The 17,333-nt window shown below is 43.7% G+C and overlaps 1 protein-coding gene across 15 annotated transcripts in view; it reads left to right on the top strand.

Annotated features, from left to right (window-relative positions):
- The window catches only part of WNK2 (WNK lysine deficient protein kinase 2), a 117,909-nt gene that overhangs the window by 62,737 nt on the left and 37,839 nt on the right, over positions 1–17,333 (top strand). For 10 of the 15 annotated variants that reach the window (XM_052775752.1, XM_052775739.1, XM_052775746.1 and 7 more), the window contains exons 9-14: positions 662–858; positions 3,550–3,702; positions 7,185–7,376; positions 8,454–8,996; positions 11,559–11,873; positions 14,744–14,793. In XM_052775752.1, coding sequence (XP_052631712.1) covers positions 662–858; positions 3,550–3,702; positions 7,185–7,376; positions 8,454–8,996; positions 11,559–11,873; positions 14,744–14,793 — 1,450 coding nt within the window. The remainder of the gene's footprint in view (positions 1–661; positions 859–3,549; positions 3,703–7,184; positions 7,377–8,453; positions 8,997–11,558; positions 11,874–14,743; positions 14,794–17,333) is intronic. The other 5 variants (XM_052775741.1, XM_052775745.1, XM_052775742.1 and 2 more) reach the window with 4 other exon arrangements.

Here is a 17,333-nt window from a genome sequence, read left to right on the forward strand (position 1 = left end):
TTTTATTTCCGTTGGACAAAAGATAGGATACTTGCCCAGTACCTGTAGCTGTGCAATTCTGCAGGTAGCTGGACAAACACTCTGCATGAGAAACTTTGACAGAGCTCTAAATGGTACTCCTAAATCACTGCAAACCTGCAAATTTTTTTGTTATCTGTTCTTCATCTTGAGATGTTGCTACATACTCAAGTAGGGTATGATTTGCTGAACTAATAAAGCCTACAATATAAAGAAATTTGTAATTTTCAGTGCTGCTAATAAAAGAAGTTGTCAAAGTCAGTGCATCTCTGGGAGATCTGACTCTAAAAGACTCCATGATCTGCTATGAACATTACAATTGGGGTTTCCTTTCCTTTCATCCTACAAAATCTATAAACATCTGCAATTCTTAATGTCAACCTTATGCCCTTTAAAGGAAATATCAATGTGCCTAAAATACCATCATGCAGAGAAATCCATGGGGATGGTTTTTTGGCTTAAGAGAAGCAGTGTGTGCCTTTTGTGGAAAATAACATTTGTGTTGTATAATTTATTTATATAATGGAAGGGACTAGGTTAGTAAAAATGCTAATTACATAAACCAGTGTTGACCTTGCTCTAAAATCATTACTTGAATGTTTGGATTTGTTGAGCTTCTAATAAAAAAATGCTGTTCTTTCAGCCGACAGCACATTTGACAGTGGCCAGGGGTCCACTGTTTATTCAGACTCCCAAAGCAGCCAGCAAAGTGTCATCTACTCGTCTCTGCCTGATCCAGTACCTCCTGCTATCCAGCGGGTGTACAGCCCACCTCTGAGCGAGAGCCAGGCTGTGCCCCATAGCCTTCAGCAGCTGGGGCACTACCAGCAGCCCTCAGGAGTAAGTCTAAAGCTTTTCGAAATCATTTTGTATCCTAGATCATACTTAGTGGCTCATTTATACTCTTGTTTTCAGCAGGTACGGATTCCAGGGCTTGCTTTATATATTCCTCACTCACCTCTATCGATGGTGACTTGCTTAGTAATACGTTTCTAGTTGATCTGAAATGTGCGCTTAGATGGTGTATGGCCAGCTATATTTGCCGTTCTGAAGAAGTGCTTCACTGGCAGCTGTCGTACTTTCAGTAAAAAAGCTTCTTATCAGTCCATTGTTGCTGAACTACATTAGTAGCTTTGCAATGATTGGTTTTAAGCTCATGCATGTAGTTGAGAACTCTTCCGTTTGTTTTTGTTCACTGTCAGTATAGCCACACGTTATTATTCCTTCATTTGTTCAAGACTCTTTTGGGTCTGATGTTTCTTCCAGCTGTGACAAAGGTCACACATCCAGTCCCTGCCTTTCTGGCTCTGGGTTTGGATTTAATCTTGCACAGAGTCGGTGATGTATATCCATTACTGAGGCTCCAAAATCAGGTGCTGGTAGCCCAGTCAGACGTTCACACTTGCTCCCGTTTTTGTGCTGTTATGACCTTGACCAAAAGCAATTAATGGAACTACTGGTGCAAGAACAAACATATGCGAGAGAACATAAATCTCCAGGTGCTTCCAGTGAGAGGTACAACACGAACTTCAGAAGCTGCGGCCGCACCGCGTTCCAGTTCCAGCCTGCACCCACCCCACAGGACAGGCAGCGCTCGCGCTGCTTTTCGCCGCCACAGCGACCCTGTCGTGGCTTTGACTCCAAACACAACGTCCTTTCCCCAAGAACCGGGTGAGGAAGATGCGTACGGGCAGACTAGAAAGGAGGCGGCGGGCTCATCATCGCTTCTGGTGGCACTGGGGACCTCTGCAAACCCTGCAGAGCTAAGGCGTCCTGAGCAGTCCCGTCAGACATGCCTAGCCTGCTTATTTCAGTCTGGCCAAAATCAAAACGCATCAGAAGTCCTGATGCTTGTTGAAAGTGCCCACTCCCCACGTAGCCAACTCCCAGAAAACTTGGTGTCTCAACCTCTTCCCTAAACAAGCAGGCCATGCGGCAGAAGTTTAGACCTGCCTCTGTAACATGAATCTTTACAATACATAATTAGCCAAAAGACCAGTACTTCTCCCACGAGATCTGCAAGAGTTGCAGAAAACATTTTGCCTTCCGAACCCTCCGACGGCAGAAAAGCCAACGTGCCCGGACGGTCCCAGCCCTGTTGTAAAGTCTGCGCTGGCAAAACACCGCTGGCAGAGAGCAAGCTGGTCACTGCAGGTACCCCGAGCAGTGGAAGCAACCTGCCTAGTAAAAATGACAGTGATGATGTGGTAGGTTAATTTTTTTTGTTTCATCCTATTTGACTTAAGAGAAGAAAAAATAAAATCCAGGACCAATGGTTTTTTCCTGCTCGATCCAGATTTACCCTGCGTACTTGGGAAGCGCATCATTTTCCCTGGTTTTACCTTATATTTTCCAAAATGCCTGCAAGAAATTATGAACTGTATTTTATGAATGCATTGAAACATGACTCCGTTTACCTGAAGGGAAAAAATTCATCCTTGGCATCTGTAGCCAGCTCCCTCCACTGTGGAAACCACCTTTCCTATGTGCATACGTCTCCTGGGATACATCCTTCCTCGTTTCTTGTTCACCTGAAGCACTAACTAATTTTTTTTTTTATTAAATTGAGCTGGACAGCATACTCTTTTAGAGCAGACTCATTCTTTCCATTGATAGGTTTCAGTAATTTTAACCTAAATGCATTACTTCTTTTTGTGATTGAGGGTTTGGGAAGATCATAACCTTTTATTCACGAGCAAAATATTTCTCATAGGTTTTTATTTTCTGATGGGGTTTTCATAGTTTTTTCTTCCTGCAATAACTTAGGTAAAAAGTTCCAAGGTTTGAAAATCTCAGCACAGGAAACAAAAGTCTGACTCAAAACCTTCCATTTTCCAAGGAAAAAAAAAAAAATTCACTATTTATCTGGGAGATTATTTACCAAGATAATAAGCACATAACTGGAGCTGTATTAGTTTGGTGGTTTTTTTAGGCTTATGTGCCTCAGTCTGACATTCTGTTTATTTTTAATTTATCTACTTTGTTTGAGCTGAAGTTTTAGAGAACTGCTGCTGTTACAAACCTTATCTGAATTTCCCCTTTTTTTTTTTTGTTTTCACTTCCACTGTAGTTTTCATTTGGTTCTCATATCTCTATATGTTTTCTTAGCATCCGTTTCAAGTAAATTACCTGCTTTTTTGGAAGATAAAGATTCTTTATGAAATTATAAAAATCTCTGTAAAGATAAATTTCTGTTTCACCCACTTAACACCTTGTTGTTGCTGTTGGTATACTCTCAGTCACTGTGTATGCGCTTTCAGTAGTTTTACTGCTCTGCACGCTTGCTTCCAGAAAGAAATGCAATGCGGTTTGGTTGTTTTATTTGGAATTTTCTGACTTTTTCCTACATTTTTAGATTAAATAACTTTCCATTCCTTGCAGATAATTTTTCTTTTTTTTTTCTTCCCCCCCTCTGTTTTGAACTGAGTACCAAGTAGACTATTTACTTGCAATTATTTTCTCGATGAAGAGCTGCGGAGGCTCTTAACGTGCGGGCTGCTCTTCTCTAAAGCAGTGCTCTCCCTCCTGCAGCCTGGCCTCCCCGCGGTTCAGGCTGCGCCGGCGGTGGTCTCCCAGCGGCCCCAGCACTACCAGGAGCCGGCCATGCCGTTCCCAGTCGTCCAGCCCACCACCGTCTCCTCCCTGCAGCTGGGGCAGCCGCAGCCGGCGCTGGCCGGCCAACAGGTGAGAGCTCAGCTGCTGCCGAAAAGCGCTTTTCTCCTCCCGTTCCTTACCCGCGCTCTGCTCCAACCCATACCCGTAGCAAGTTTGAGGCGTTTGAAACGTTGAACTGCCACTTCAGAGACGTAGGGATGGGGCAGAGGATGCTGGGTTTAAGGCATGGAAGAGCAACGAGCTTGAGGACAACTGCTGGGTGGTACCTCGGAACGTCTCGATGCAGTTTGAGACTTCTCTTCCGTTGTGGCTTAACAGCATCGGCTTGAAACCTTGCATTGATTTCAGTGTGCTGTCCTGGTCCTTAAATATCAAATAGTTTTTCATTAATTTTGCATTATTATTTGGCACCTCCTTTCTAAACGGTTAGAAAGAGACTCTGTTGCCTGGTGTCAGTTGTCTCTGAATCCTCAGTGATGCTGCTTTTTGAGGTGTGCACGCGTGTTAAATATAGCTCGGTATAGGCACCCGGCCAGTAGCTTTATCTTCCAAGGGAAGAGTCTGTCTCTCTCTGAATTGTCTCCAGATAGTAATTCTTTGTGCATTTTGAGTTATCGAATTCCCCCCCCCAAACCTGTGTCCCTTAAAGGTATTTACAAAACAGCTCTCAAGCAGCGGAGGGGCAGCTGCGAAGGCTGCGATCGCCTCCTTGTGCAGAGGGGGGGTCAGCCTGGGAGGAATGCAGCCGCAGACCTGTACGACGTGGTAATTCGTGGCTCTTTTCTGCCATTCTACTGAAAGCTTGGCTTCCTTCAGAAGAAACTGTTGACGGGGCTGGGGAGTGTCTGTATGCTTTGTGACTGGCATGTATCATACTCCTCCAAACTTTTTTAGTTATCAACGCTTCTCTCACAGATTGCCTTTTTTTTTTTTTTTTTAACATGCCCTATTCTTCTGAAAGCATCAGTATGGGAACAATGTAATTTGGTCTCATTGAAAACCATATGCTTATGTGAAGTTTTGTCATATATCAGGGTTTTTTTCTAATGAGCAGGGATATTCCCATGGTTCTCTCAGCCAAAAAATTTTACACTTATGCAAATTTAGGACCTCATCAGTTGCACAGATCTCTCTAGTGGCCTTTGGAGCTTTATGATGACAGTTCAAAATCTGTTATTTATTTTCCCCCATGAGTAAATGCTGGTTTGGAATAGGATATTTGCCAAACTTGCTCGATTTCTTTCACATGCCCTTTCCTCACAGTGTTGCTGTCTCTTGAAGTAATTCTATCCCTGATAGTAAAAGGATTTAGTAACTAGCCTGTCTTTGTTTTCTGATCTTGCCAGGAAGACCTAAACCAGACTGACTTTTTACAATATTATTATTACAGAAATAGGTAAAATGATAAAGTTTCTGTGCAGAACTTCCCAGAGCACCTGTGTGCCTCAGAGACAGAAGTAGGTCTGGTGTTCCCAGTCTCCAGCGTGATGCCATGAGCAGGAGAGATCTGCAGTCTTTTGTAAATGAATGGTAGGGCAGGTCAACGAAAGAATGGGAAATGGGGGTGAGAAAATTCATCTGTCTAACAGAATGAAATGTATTGGTCTTGTATGAATATACACTGAGGGGTCAGACACATGGGATCAATGTTGCATCTCCTCTTTTTTTTTTTTTTTTTCTTCCAATTTGGTTATCTGTGCATTTATAATGTTAAGGTTATAATGAGGCAAAGTTAGCGTGATTCACTTGGATGTTTTCCCCTCCCTATGCCCCGCGCAATTCACAAGCATTTCGTAAAACACAAATTCAATTTGAAACGGAGGCTTTCGGCTGCTTAGCTCCATGAGCGCAGTCTTCCTGCTTTTCACGCAGTGTCCTCTCGGGCTGAAGGTGGGTTGAGCAGCCCGTGTCCACGTGCTCAATCCGCCGTTGTCTGCGGGCAGCCCGTCTGAGCTGCAGATTAACCCGGCCGGGGACGCCGAGGTCCCTGAGCTGGCCGTGGGTGCCGGCAGGGTTGACTAGCTCCAGCCCGGCACCGTGCCGCTCCTGAGGTCGGGCTGGGCCAGGCAGGAGTTTCCCGTGTTGCAGAGCTCACGCTGTGGGACGAGTGGGGTCCGTCCGTGTCCCCCCCCCCATCTCCGCTGGTGTGCTCTGTCTCCTCAGCAGTACCAGGCCAGCTCCTGCTGAGCCCCTTGTTTGCATCGGCGCTGCCATTCCCTTGAGTTTGGGATTTTAGTTGGGTGAATGCCCCTGCTTTCCCAAAAGCTGGAATGGCAGAAACTGCAATACAGAGCCATGTCATTGTTTTTTTTCTTGAATGTGGCAGGCTGAATACGGAGGCAGGACTGATAAATGCTGCAGGAGCTGAGCTGGTGCTGTGCAGAGTTCCTCAGGGCCGTCTCCAGCGCGTCTTGCACTGCATGTGGCATTCCGTGCCTTCAGCCCCAGACACTCGATACCAGTCGCCAAATACTCTTTTGTTCACCGATGCTTGTATTGGAAACTTACCAGTCGTGGTTGAATTTTAGCTGTTTAAGGGTGGATGGCATCTTGCTTCCTTGATGCATCTTCTACAGTTTTATTGTATTAATACCCAAAAACTGGTTGAAGAATCCTGCCACTAAAAAAAGCGCAGAGCAAATTATATTATGATGCTGATTTACGGTGGAAGTGGCGAAGATGAAAGATTAAAACGCTTGGCTGTTCATTTTAAAGTTACCTTTTGACCGTCGGGCATGGTGTTAGGTTCTATGTGCTGCAGAGCCCGGGTGAAGCAGTCAGTCTTGTGGTCCCAAGGTGGTCAATCCAGAGCCAACCTGATCCCTCGGTGCCATGCTTCTGAAACAGAAGATGTTTTTTAAAGTACTTTCAGCATTAATTAGAGGGACTGAAGAAGGAGGTACCGCTAGCATGGAAAATGTGAAAGTTTATTACTGATTCTTTTCAGCTCTAATGCAGCTTTTTATTTCTGTTCTACTGTATAAAATCTGGCAGGCCAGTGGAGCACTGTTTTCCTTGGAAGGGTAAAACTGCTTTTTTGGCTGCCACATTGTTACTACAGCACCTCAGAAATAACTGGGATCCAGCTTTTACTATAATTATTGTGTTTTATTCATGTCTCAGATAATAAGTGTTGTATATTTCAATGCCTGCTACATTATGTAGTCAGCTTTTGAATGCCAAGATTAGCTGGGTATAATCTGCATAGTAGGAATCTTTGAAGTTAGTAGGTGGGGATTTTACAGGGCCAACTAGAACAATCTCTGGGATTTAAAGAGTCTGAGTCATTACAAATAACCTTTCCAAGACAGTTAGAACTTGTCTTTTCAGGTAATGTATCTTGCATTTAAATGTGTTTTAAACATAGGCTCTTGTACAGTGTTTAAATTAGGAGCGCCCTTCTCTTCTATAAACCGTCCCTGCTCCGAGTGGCAGTTCTGTTCCAACTGTGTGGCTTGAACTAGAGAGAGAAGCAGGTGGCTGTGTCCAGCGAACCGGTTCTTTCGTAATATTCAGGCTATAACATTTTTTCTTCTTCTTTTCTTTCCTAGCAGCAACCCATATCCCAGCAAGCTTCTCTGCAGCAGGTGCTTGCCAGCCAGCCAGTTTGCCCAATCCAGCCTGCAACCCACCTGTTACCCCAGTATCAACCCCAGACCTCTCAGGTGGCAGCTAGCAGTACACCACTAAAACCCCTTCAGATTTCAACTGTGCCACAGCTTCCACCGGTGGCCCCTTCCCAGGTAATATCTTTGAAAACTGTGTGAATACATCACTTCGAGTAAAGCTTTCCAGCTAATAATTAACATGATTTGCAGTTTTTGTGTGGCTATTTTGAATGCATGCTGATTTAATTAGTCCATAAGAGTATAGCTTTTTCCTAATTCCTGTATATTTCTTTACTATTTGTCTTTGGTGAAGCAAAAATCTCCTTTGTGAGTAATCCTGTGTCATGCCTAGAGAATCCAGTTAATGGCAGTTACAAAATTGCAATAACTGCATTTCTGCTTTTTTGTTGTTGTTTTTTTGGTTTTTGGGTTTTTTTTGCACCTTCCCCTCTGGCATACTCTCTTCCCCATCCCAGGCTTAAGAGCATGAGAAGTTGCGCATTTTTTTTCTTTTTCTGAGCTCCTGACTTCACCACTTTCCCCACCACCCACCCACCCCCCTCCCTAGCTCTCAGCCCCGTTTCTGTTTTCAGTACCAGGGACGGACCCTTTCCTTGGCCTGGAAGGGTTTGTTGGTGCTATTAGCATGTTTGCTAGTGACAGCCACCGTGATGTGAAGCAGCTTGCACCGAAGGGAGGAAGCAAGCTGCTTCCGCGATGACAGGGTAGTTACGGTCTGCCACGTCACTGGGAGTTTTGATTGTAAAAACCCTTTTATGGGATCTTCCGTGCTGCCTGGGTTGCAGCCAGCCTGTTTAGAGACAAGGGTTTTAAATTGTCTTACCGAATTTTGCATGACAGAGTTTTGCATTTTGCCTGGTCCGATTCCTTTTCATTTCTGTTAAAATGAAAGCAACTTTTAATTAGTATGTTGCTTGAGGGCTTCAAGCTAGTGTTAGAAATAGTCGTAAGCTTCTAAGGTATAAAGACATCCCCCCAAAAGGAAATTTTTTTCTCTTTTACTAATGATTTAAGCGTAAATCAGAGTTTATTACTGTTTATAAACCTCAGGAAATGAATGGAAGTGATTAACAAACAGACATAATTATCATCATGGCGCAGGTGATTTCTACGTACTTGTATGGCAAATGAAACTACTTTGTACCATCAGTGAAAGCACTTGCAATTTATGTGATATTATATTTTTTTCAGATTCCTCAGTTTCCTGTCATTCCTGCAATTACTCCTCTGGCAGGACTTGACAGCCTTCCTCCAAACCTCTCTGATATGCCTGCTGCAAACGTGCCCCCCATACCTGCTCCTTCTCAGTATTTTGCTCCAGCCGTGATTTTACCCAGCCTCCCCATGAACCCCACTCTGCCTATGGCACCAAACTCCCCTGCCCTCCCCATGCAGGCAGTCAATCTTCCTCATACCACCGTGGCTTCTTTGGTCTTGCCCTGCCAAACGATAGTGCCAAATATGTCGGCTGCTACGATACCGCTGCTTGCCGTGGCTCCGCCGGGAGTGCCAGCGTTGCCACCGCATCACGGGGTGCCCCAGCTCCCCCAGCAGCAGATGTACCAGACCGCCTTCCAGCAGATCATGCAGAGCGAAGCGCCCTCTCCCCATCACACGCAGAGCGCGCAAGCAGTACCCCAGCCGCAGCCGCCTCCTCCTCCTCCTCAGTCGCTTCAGCCAGGCGTAATTCATCCTCCAGAACAGACTCTGGCTGCGCCTGGGGCTGGTCACCAGGTAATCGATCCGCCGGGCGCGGGGCCGGTCGCTGCTGGACCGTAGGGTGGTTTCCGAACGCCGGCGTTCCCGGGGCTCGCTCCGGTGTAGACACGCAGCGGGGAGGTTTTCTTGACCTTGCTCTTAAGACGTTTTGTTAACTTCTTGTCCTCGGTCCTGGAGGTGGTTGCTAGAGCCGCGAGGTCAGGCGGAGCGGGCGAGGTCTTAATCCAGGGACAGGTGGATATCAAGGATACAGGGAATAATCTTAAGGGGCTTTGGGAAGCGAGCAGACAAGAGCACTTCTTGAATTCCCTCTTCCTTCTCCCGTCGCAAATACGAAGGAAGCGTGAGCTGTCGTTCCGCTGCGGCAGGAGAGCCGGCAGCCGCCCAGCCTCGCTGATGCCTTCGCGCCAGGCTGCGCGCGGCGCGCGGGCTGTTGTACGCTCGTGGCAAAATAGGGGTGAGCTGGTAGGAGCGACAGAGTTGTTTTGATGTAGAGCTGCTTTAAAACAGTAAAGGGAAATGGCCGTTTGATAACGACTCCAGAAAACTGTGTGGAAGAGGTCTATCAGACAAGAATGGATTCTAGCTGCAGACCCTTTCCCCCTTAAAAGAAATGAAGCATAAAATGGAGCTTCCAATATTAGCAGTACTTACAAGAGAACTGGTTCAGGACTTGTTGACAGAGTCTGTAAATACTTCTATTGCCACATCTGTGATATGACAACATGAAATGCATCCTGACCCAAGCAGGAGAGAGCGCTAAATCTGTTAATAATAGCATTCTTGAAAATCTGTGTTCTACTACATCACTTTGCCGTAACATATTGATTAAAATTCATAACATCCCATTTCAACCTGCCATATCATGGCATCTTCAAAGCAGTACATCATTTTTAAATTTCTCTCTTCAGCCGTATTTCTGGTACAGAAATACAGTTTGTGAAAATGGAGGCAACACGGAGCCCGAGACAGTTACCGCTGAGCTCGTTAGCCATAGTGTTTCCAATGGCTTTAGAGGGAATTGCATCAGGCTCATTACGCGCAGCAAGCATGGCAAACACCAAAACTGGAGAACTGATGATATTCCCAAACCGTCCTGACACAGTCATTATCTATCAAATAGGTGTGGAAGAATTGCATAGTAATATTTTTAGGATAAAAAATAGCTATTACAAACGAAATGGACAAGTGCAGAGGAATAGTCAAAAATACGTTGTTCTGTGTTTTAAAGTACGTTCAATGGAGAGGTATCTCTGTAAATAAAGGCTTTCCAGTGCTGTGCGGTTTTGGCAGGTGATGTTTAGCACCTCTTGAGTTCAGTTTTGCCCAGGTAAATTATACATTGAAACATTTTGTGAGTTTTTCTAGTTACATAAGATTTTTTAAAAAAAAAATTTCGCTGCTCTTCTGCAATGTACACCGCAGTTGCTGTTCTAACAATCTCCACTTAGGCAGCCTTGTAACCGTTATGTGTTGGAAAGCACATCGCGTCCTTATTTTTATCCACATTAGAACCTGGAATAATAATTTCAGCTCATATCCAGAATCTGCAGAGAGCATGCAGTAACGAAATTGTGTGGCCTAGTTCTTGTCTGAGTCTTGATTTTTTTTTTTTTTTTTTTTTTTTAATATATTCTCCAAATAGTCTGAATCTCTAGGTGGTGATACTTTAAAAAAAAGTAAAAATTAGGCAGAGTTTTACCTGGTACTAAAAAGCCTTTTTTCTTCCATATTTTCCTTTCTTTTCTTTTTCCTCTTCCCACAAGCTCAGTCCCCTTGGAAAAATACATAATGTACCTAAAAGGAGAATGTTCTGTTCTTAAATGTACAACTCAAAAGAACTGTTATGCAGAATAACAACATAGTTTCTAAGGTAGTTGCCAACTAATCGCATGGGTCCAGTTGCCACCCACAAAGCCCTTACGCACAGGAGTTATTTTAATGCACTGAAGAAATCCGCAGAGATAGATGAAACTTCCTCTGTGCGTGTAACGCAAGGAAGCGTTTGCAGGATTGGGGCCTTGGTGCTTAGCATGTCAAGAGTTAAGCTGTGTCTTAAATGTTTAAACTAAACGGAAAACAACGTCTTCCGTAAGACACTGGTATGTATTCGGTAAAAAAGAGTTAATTGTGTGGTCTATACCAGCTACTGATTCTACATATATAGAGGATTTTTTTAAAATCCTGATTTAGATTATGGGTAGAGTATATTTTTCTCTGCATGGACATTGTGGTAGGCTTGTTGAAGACAGAGTAAATTATTCAGGACAATGAATTCATAATCGAAGATTTTAATTTCTTGGCAGAATAAGTCTTTGTTTCTACAAATTAAATAGTGCCTAAGCAATACGCTCATTGTCATAATTATATAGGAAGAACCCTTAGGTTTTTTATTTGGTTGTTTCAAAGCAAGTTTAAACTCGTTAAGTAACCTTTCCAAGCAGAGACCACACAAATAGTCTCACTGCAGAATTATAATCCTTTCTCTGTGAACTCCGGTGGCTTTAGTACCTTGTCACGTAAGTCACAAGCACTCTAAGTAGCGATTTGTTTTAATAGCTGTCTGTTGTGTTACAGCAGATTACTGGACACACTCAGTATGCTTTGGACGCTGGAGCCCAGGTGCCCGTGCTGCCTGTGCAACCTTCAATAGTCATGTCACCGCCTTTGCAGCTGCAGCCTGAACTGTTGCCTCCCCGCGTCGCTCCAGAAGGCATTTCACAGATTCATGGCAGCCTTGCTACAGCTAGCCCGCCTGTCCCCATAGATCACGGTCTGCCTCTTCAGCCTTCTGCTCTGCTGCAGCTTCAGCCCGATCTTTCCCAGCCGCTGGGTCAGCAGCTCCCAGCTCCCTGCTCAGCCGTCCAGGCAGTCGCAGAGACATCTCAAGAGGTAGAGACGTTTCCTCTGAAGTAACTCACCAGCCTCACCTTAACCTTCTTTCTTACTCCTTGGTGAAATAACGGGCTTATTTCACAAGGGAGATTATCCCCTCTCACCGTATAGAGCCACTTGTCCAAGATGCTGGCGACGCTGGGTCAGCAAATAATTGGCTATTTCAAATGAAGCTGGAATCTGCATGTTGTACCTTATGAAATGTCTCCCTGAAGGAATGAGGCAGCAGGACTAAGTACCTCTTTGTCCATAGCTGAGCGCAAACAGAGAGAGAGAAATTACTTTCTTTTAAGTCCTGGGGGGGGTAAGAAGCTGTTCTGTAGAGTTTCATCCGTGTTTTGTCCAGTCTTGTTTTAAATGTCTCAAGCACTTGTGCAACCAATCATCATTTGCCTTAAGAAACTGCTTCGTAATCTGATTCTTCGCTATGTAAAAGCTCTTCGTGCTCCTCAGTTTGAGCCTTATTCCCATTTCATTTAGCGTTGTATCCTCCTGTATTGCCTGAATTCCAGTCTAGCCCTGGGATTTTTGTTTCTTCGAATATTCGTAGGCATTCCCAACTTTCAGTGGTCATATAAGCAAGATACATTTTATTGTTTTTCTTTATCAGACTGTCAGCTCCTCCTGTCTGCTGTTTTGACTTTTCTTTCCACTCCCATAATTGTGTAACCTTCAGTCTTGACAGAATGTCACAGAACATTTCCCTCTCTTCAACTCTTCAACAGATATCCATACGCAAAGCAAAACAAAGGTTTTGGCATTTGTACTAGATTTCAGTAAATAAGTCTGATTTGTTTGCCACTTCTGAATGGAAATGTCCCTCAGCAATTCTGCTTTCAGAATTGCTCCTCTTGAGGCTCTCTGTTCTGAGCTACCTTTCCTCCCAAAGTAACAGTGTCCATCTTTTCAAACTAAATCTCTTCTGTTTTTACGCATGCTTTCATGCACTTGTCGCATGCCTTGACTACGCCTACGAATTTCATTAGAGGTACAGCTTAACTCCTCTTCCAGAAGGTGTTCAGTAAGGATGCTGCTAACACTAAAACTAGATTCTAGTTCCCCCTTTTGCCGGTCCTTCTAATGGCAGCCTAATTCTTGTCAAATAAATATTCGTGCTATGATGCAGAACGTTTCCTGGTGAATTTCTGTATCCTGTGGGTTAGGTATAGCAGAAATGGTAGAACCTGTCTATAGTGTTTCACTTGCAGAATCCCCAAGTAAAGCCTGGCTGGGTCAGGCATATCCCTTACTCAGGCTATTTCTTCTCCAGCTGTCTTTTTTTCTGTATGCACAGCTCATGTCAGGTTCAATGCTGATGCCAAAGCTACAGCCTTCAATGCAGGGTCCATCCCATTAGAGATTCTCAAAATATGAATAAACCTTGTTGTTACTGTGCAGTGTGATATGGGAGCTACAAGTTATCCTATATTACCTGAGAAATCCAAGCCCACTGAGGCACGTGTCTGTCCTATCACTTCATCGTTTCCCTAGGAACATTTAACCACTGTTTTGCTAACTTCATTCTCATATTCCATCCATAAGTTAACTCCCTTCTCTCTTTCAATTTAAGGAATCAATCCAATATCATAAGATAGTCAAATTCATCAACGTGCTCCCCATGCTGATTTTATGACACATATTGCTAAGGTTTTCTTGGGTGTAAGAGGAGTTTCATAACTGTATATATTTGAAACACTGCATTTCGTTGCCACTCTGCCATAATGTTTTTCTCTCTTCTCTTTTGTTTAAACGTGTGGCAGTGCTCACATCCAAACCAATCTGAATTGATCAGGCAAATGAGGTTTTGTAAGGCACTTGATCAAGTGCATTACTAAATTTTAGATACATTATGTCTGTGTTCTCACTGTTCATTAATTTTGCAGTTTTATTGAAACTGCAGTCAAGCTTGGCATGGCATATGTGTGGCATTATAAGCAGCGAGTGGGGTTGACTGGTTAACCGCTAAGCTTTTAACTCCAGTCTACCAACTGCTTTGGTATTAAGATGTAGTGATGACAGTCAAGGGGCTTGTTTCTAGCTGTGTGTCTATAGAAGGATTTTGTAGACATATGGTTGTAAATATATCTATAAATATATATAAAATTATATATATTTATGAATATATTTGGGGTGTGTGTACATACATATATGGTTATGTACATGCACAGGTGTGTGTGTCTGTGTACATATATAGTAAGTTTGTTACAGTAGGGCCAGTAGCACCATCATCACAAATTCTGTGAAAACAGGTCTACGCGATGCGAAAGTCACACTGTCAATGTCTGTCCTAGCATTGCAACCAGGGAAGAGGGAAGATTATACGGAAAATTTCTATTGTGTAGAGAGCAAGAGGACATGGTGTGAGGGCGGTGGTTTTAAATGATGAATTTTCACTTTTATTTGTAAGTTCCCCAGAAATTTTTACAATAAGCCAAATGGAATGAAAATACTTAAGATATTTCAGGAAACTAAACCAAGCAATGAAGCAAAATAGCTTATACTTTATATCCATTCATAAACAAAATTAGGTAGGTGCCGATGTGGATTTGTCCTGCAATCAAGTTTTTCCATTGCGGTGAGAACTGTTTTGTTTCTTTCACCACCTCCTCTTCTTTAGAGACAGCAGAAGGGAACTAGCAAATTAGCGGCTCTGTCTTAAAAAGTGGTTGTGCACAGATACTGATGCTTTGGACAGAAGTAACGTCGGGAGGGTAAAATGGGACATTTATTTTTTTATCGAATTCCAAGGACTGGTTGAACAGAATGGTTTAGGTTTACTGGTGTCTCAACAGCAAAACCTTTCTTAAAGGTGTTTTTCATCTGCCAATACAATGCATTTACTTAAATGACTTTTTCTTACATTTTAGGAGCAGGCAATACAGGACAAACTTCAAACTCTGTCACAGAGCTGTGAAAGGTATCATTATAATCTCTTTGGCATAAGAAATGTTTTCTTTCTGGAGGCTGTTTTTCCTCTCTCTCTTTACAAGGCTGGGCCAAATGCCTGGCCTTTGCCTTGGCTGAGAGAAGAGTAGCAGGAGCTGACCAGGAGAAGACGAAAGGGTGCACGTCTAGGGAGAAAGCTGCAAACGTTCTGTGCACAGCGTGCCTATTTTGGGTCCCCCAACTCTTTTAATTCTTCAGTTTGGGTGCTGCATCCTAACCTTGATGTATGTACAACAGCTTTCATTTCAGCGTGTAACTTCTCTCTTTAGATAACCGAAGTGGTACAGTCCCTGGTTTTGATGCTGTTGAATTTGTATGAAAACATGCTACACTAGTATAACTGGGTATATAGTTTATTCCCTCTTTGGGAATAACAAGGGTATGCCTGTATCACCTTCTGTAATCATCTTTCCCCAGGTATGTTATGGGGAACGGTGTATCGGTGAGAGTTGCGTGTTGAGCCACTCAAAGGTATCACTACAACAAGTGTTAGAACACGCGGCCAAAGCCTTTTCTGCGGTTTTGCAGTACACGAGCTCGCACTCAAGCCTAGCCGTGCTAACGATGGAAGTAACGATAAATAACTCCCAGAGCCAGCTCAGCACTCCTCAGAAACAAAAGCAAGTTTCAGTTTTTGCCAGCCCTGGTCTGCCTGTTTCTGTACTCGGAAGGAGAAGGGGAAGCAGCAAGGTTTGGTGGAAGCCGTGAGGAAGAGTCCTGGAGAGGAAGGCTCGCTGCTGGACTGGCGAGGGGCTGACCGGGGGCAGTGGCTGCTGCTTCAGGGGCAGGACTGCCCTCCCCAGGCATCTGCTGCTCCCATGCTACAGCTCCTGCTTCAGCCCCAGCAGTAAGCCAGATTTTCCAGTGGTTGGGTATGGATAAGGTAGATACGAACGGTGTGCGTTCGTAAGCAGCTGAATGCCTTGCCTGTTGCAGGAGCCAGCACCGACTTCGTCCTTATTGTTTATAGAGCTTTGGTGTTAGGATTTTAGTGACCCTTTTCTATTTTCCTGAATAGACAGGATGAGTTAAGTTCATGAACTTTGAAGACACCTCTCTCTTACTGTTTTCTTTCTACCCCACCAAAAAAGTTAGCCTGACAGAAGTCAATGCAACCCTGCAACCTTAAAATGGAACCTTTTTTCCCAAGAACTTGCTGCTTTTAAATACCGTGTGGAAAGTGAAATCTAATTTTTTGTGACCATAGGTTAGTTCCGGCTATAAATAAGTTAGACAAAATGACTTCATTTTGTCTATCTAGTCTGTTGTAGAAAGGCACACCAAATTTTCAGTCATCTTTTGAATTCTAATTTGCCTATTCCACAATTGTGTTTGAAAAGCTGATGTGACTGCAGCAGCGTGGACAGTCTGTATCAGCACCTGTCTCATAGTCGTAGAGGGAGATCTATAGGTAACTCAGCGCTGGAGCTGGGTTGTGGTTTTGTAGAGCAGAGGGTAATGGCATGCCAATCAAATGGCTGGCAGTTGCAGCAAAGATGTGATCTAGAGTATAGCCTGTGCGCAAAATGTGTTCATTTTATGAGTTACACATACAAGGTAGCTGCAAAGGGAGTAGAAATAAGCTCTTCTGTGCAAGTAGTGCAGAACAAGAAGTAAAAGCCTTAAATTTAAGAAAGGGATCCATAAGTTAGACTTAAATTCTTTTATGCCTGTGTGGCTAAATGAACACAGGAATAAATTGTCCAGGAAGCTTATGAAATCTCACGGGAGCTTTGTAAGATCAGCTTACATAAACCTCTGTGAAGACTGGTTTAGACAGAGCTGATCATACCTTGGGGTAATAAATAGGCCAGATGGGCTTACAAGGTTCCTTCCTGACATGGTTTTTATGAACCTCTGAAAATTTCCTGCAAATTACTTGCATGTTGACGTTTTCTGTACATGTCATATTACAATAAGGTTGTTAGCAGCTCCAGTTTTGGCTGCTAAAAATAATACACTGTTGCTGGCTGGTCATCTGGGATATTGTGGCATAAAACCTTCTTTCTGATCCTTGAGAACTGCAAGGAGAGGAGAGGCAGGCTCTTATGGGATACTGTACCGACTTCTCACTCTTTTCCTTCAACTCCAACAAACACAAACTGACCCTGTTTAGACCTTCTGCTGTGAGTGCAGACAGGCAGGAGTTGCGAAAACCGGACCTTAGAAAGATAGGAGCTTGTGCAGTTCAGGGAGGGACTGTACAGATCCCTGAAGCGAAGGGATTAGGGGGATGTAGAGATATATTAAGAGTGATGGGACTTCCCCTGCGGTATTGGCAGAAATGTTAACAGATCATTTCTTACTAGGTGTGGTAGCCAGAGTACATGCCTGACTTGGAGTGGTTCCCTTTACTTACTGAGCATCTTTCAGTAGCTGGCTCAGTTTGGGCCAAAAGAGTGCAGATGTGCACTTTTTTTTGCAGTCTCTGTTGTTGTGTATCTTACCTATGCATAACTCCATCGTGTGTGACGGTGGTTTTATTTTGTGGTTTTTCTTCCTTTCTATTAC

Source organism: Harpia harpyja, chromosome Z (genome assembly GCF_026419915.1).
Source record: "Harpia harpyja isolate bHarHar1 chromosome Z, bHarHar1 primary haplotype, whole genome shotgun sequence".
NCBI lineage: Eukaryota > Metazoa > Chordata > Aves > Accipitriformes > Accipitridae > Harpia > Harpia harpyja.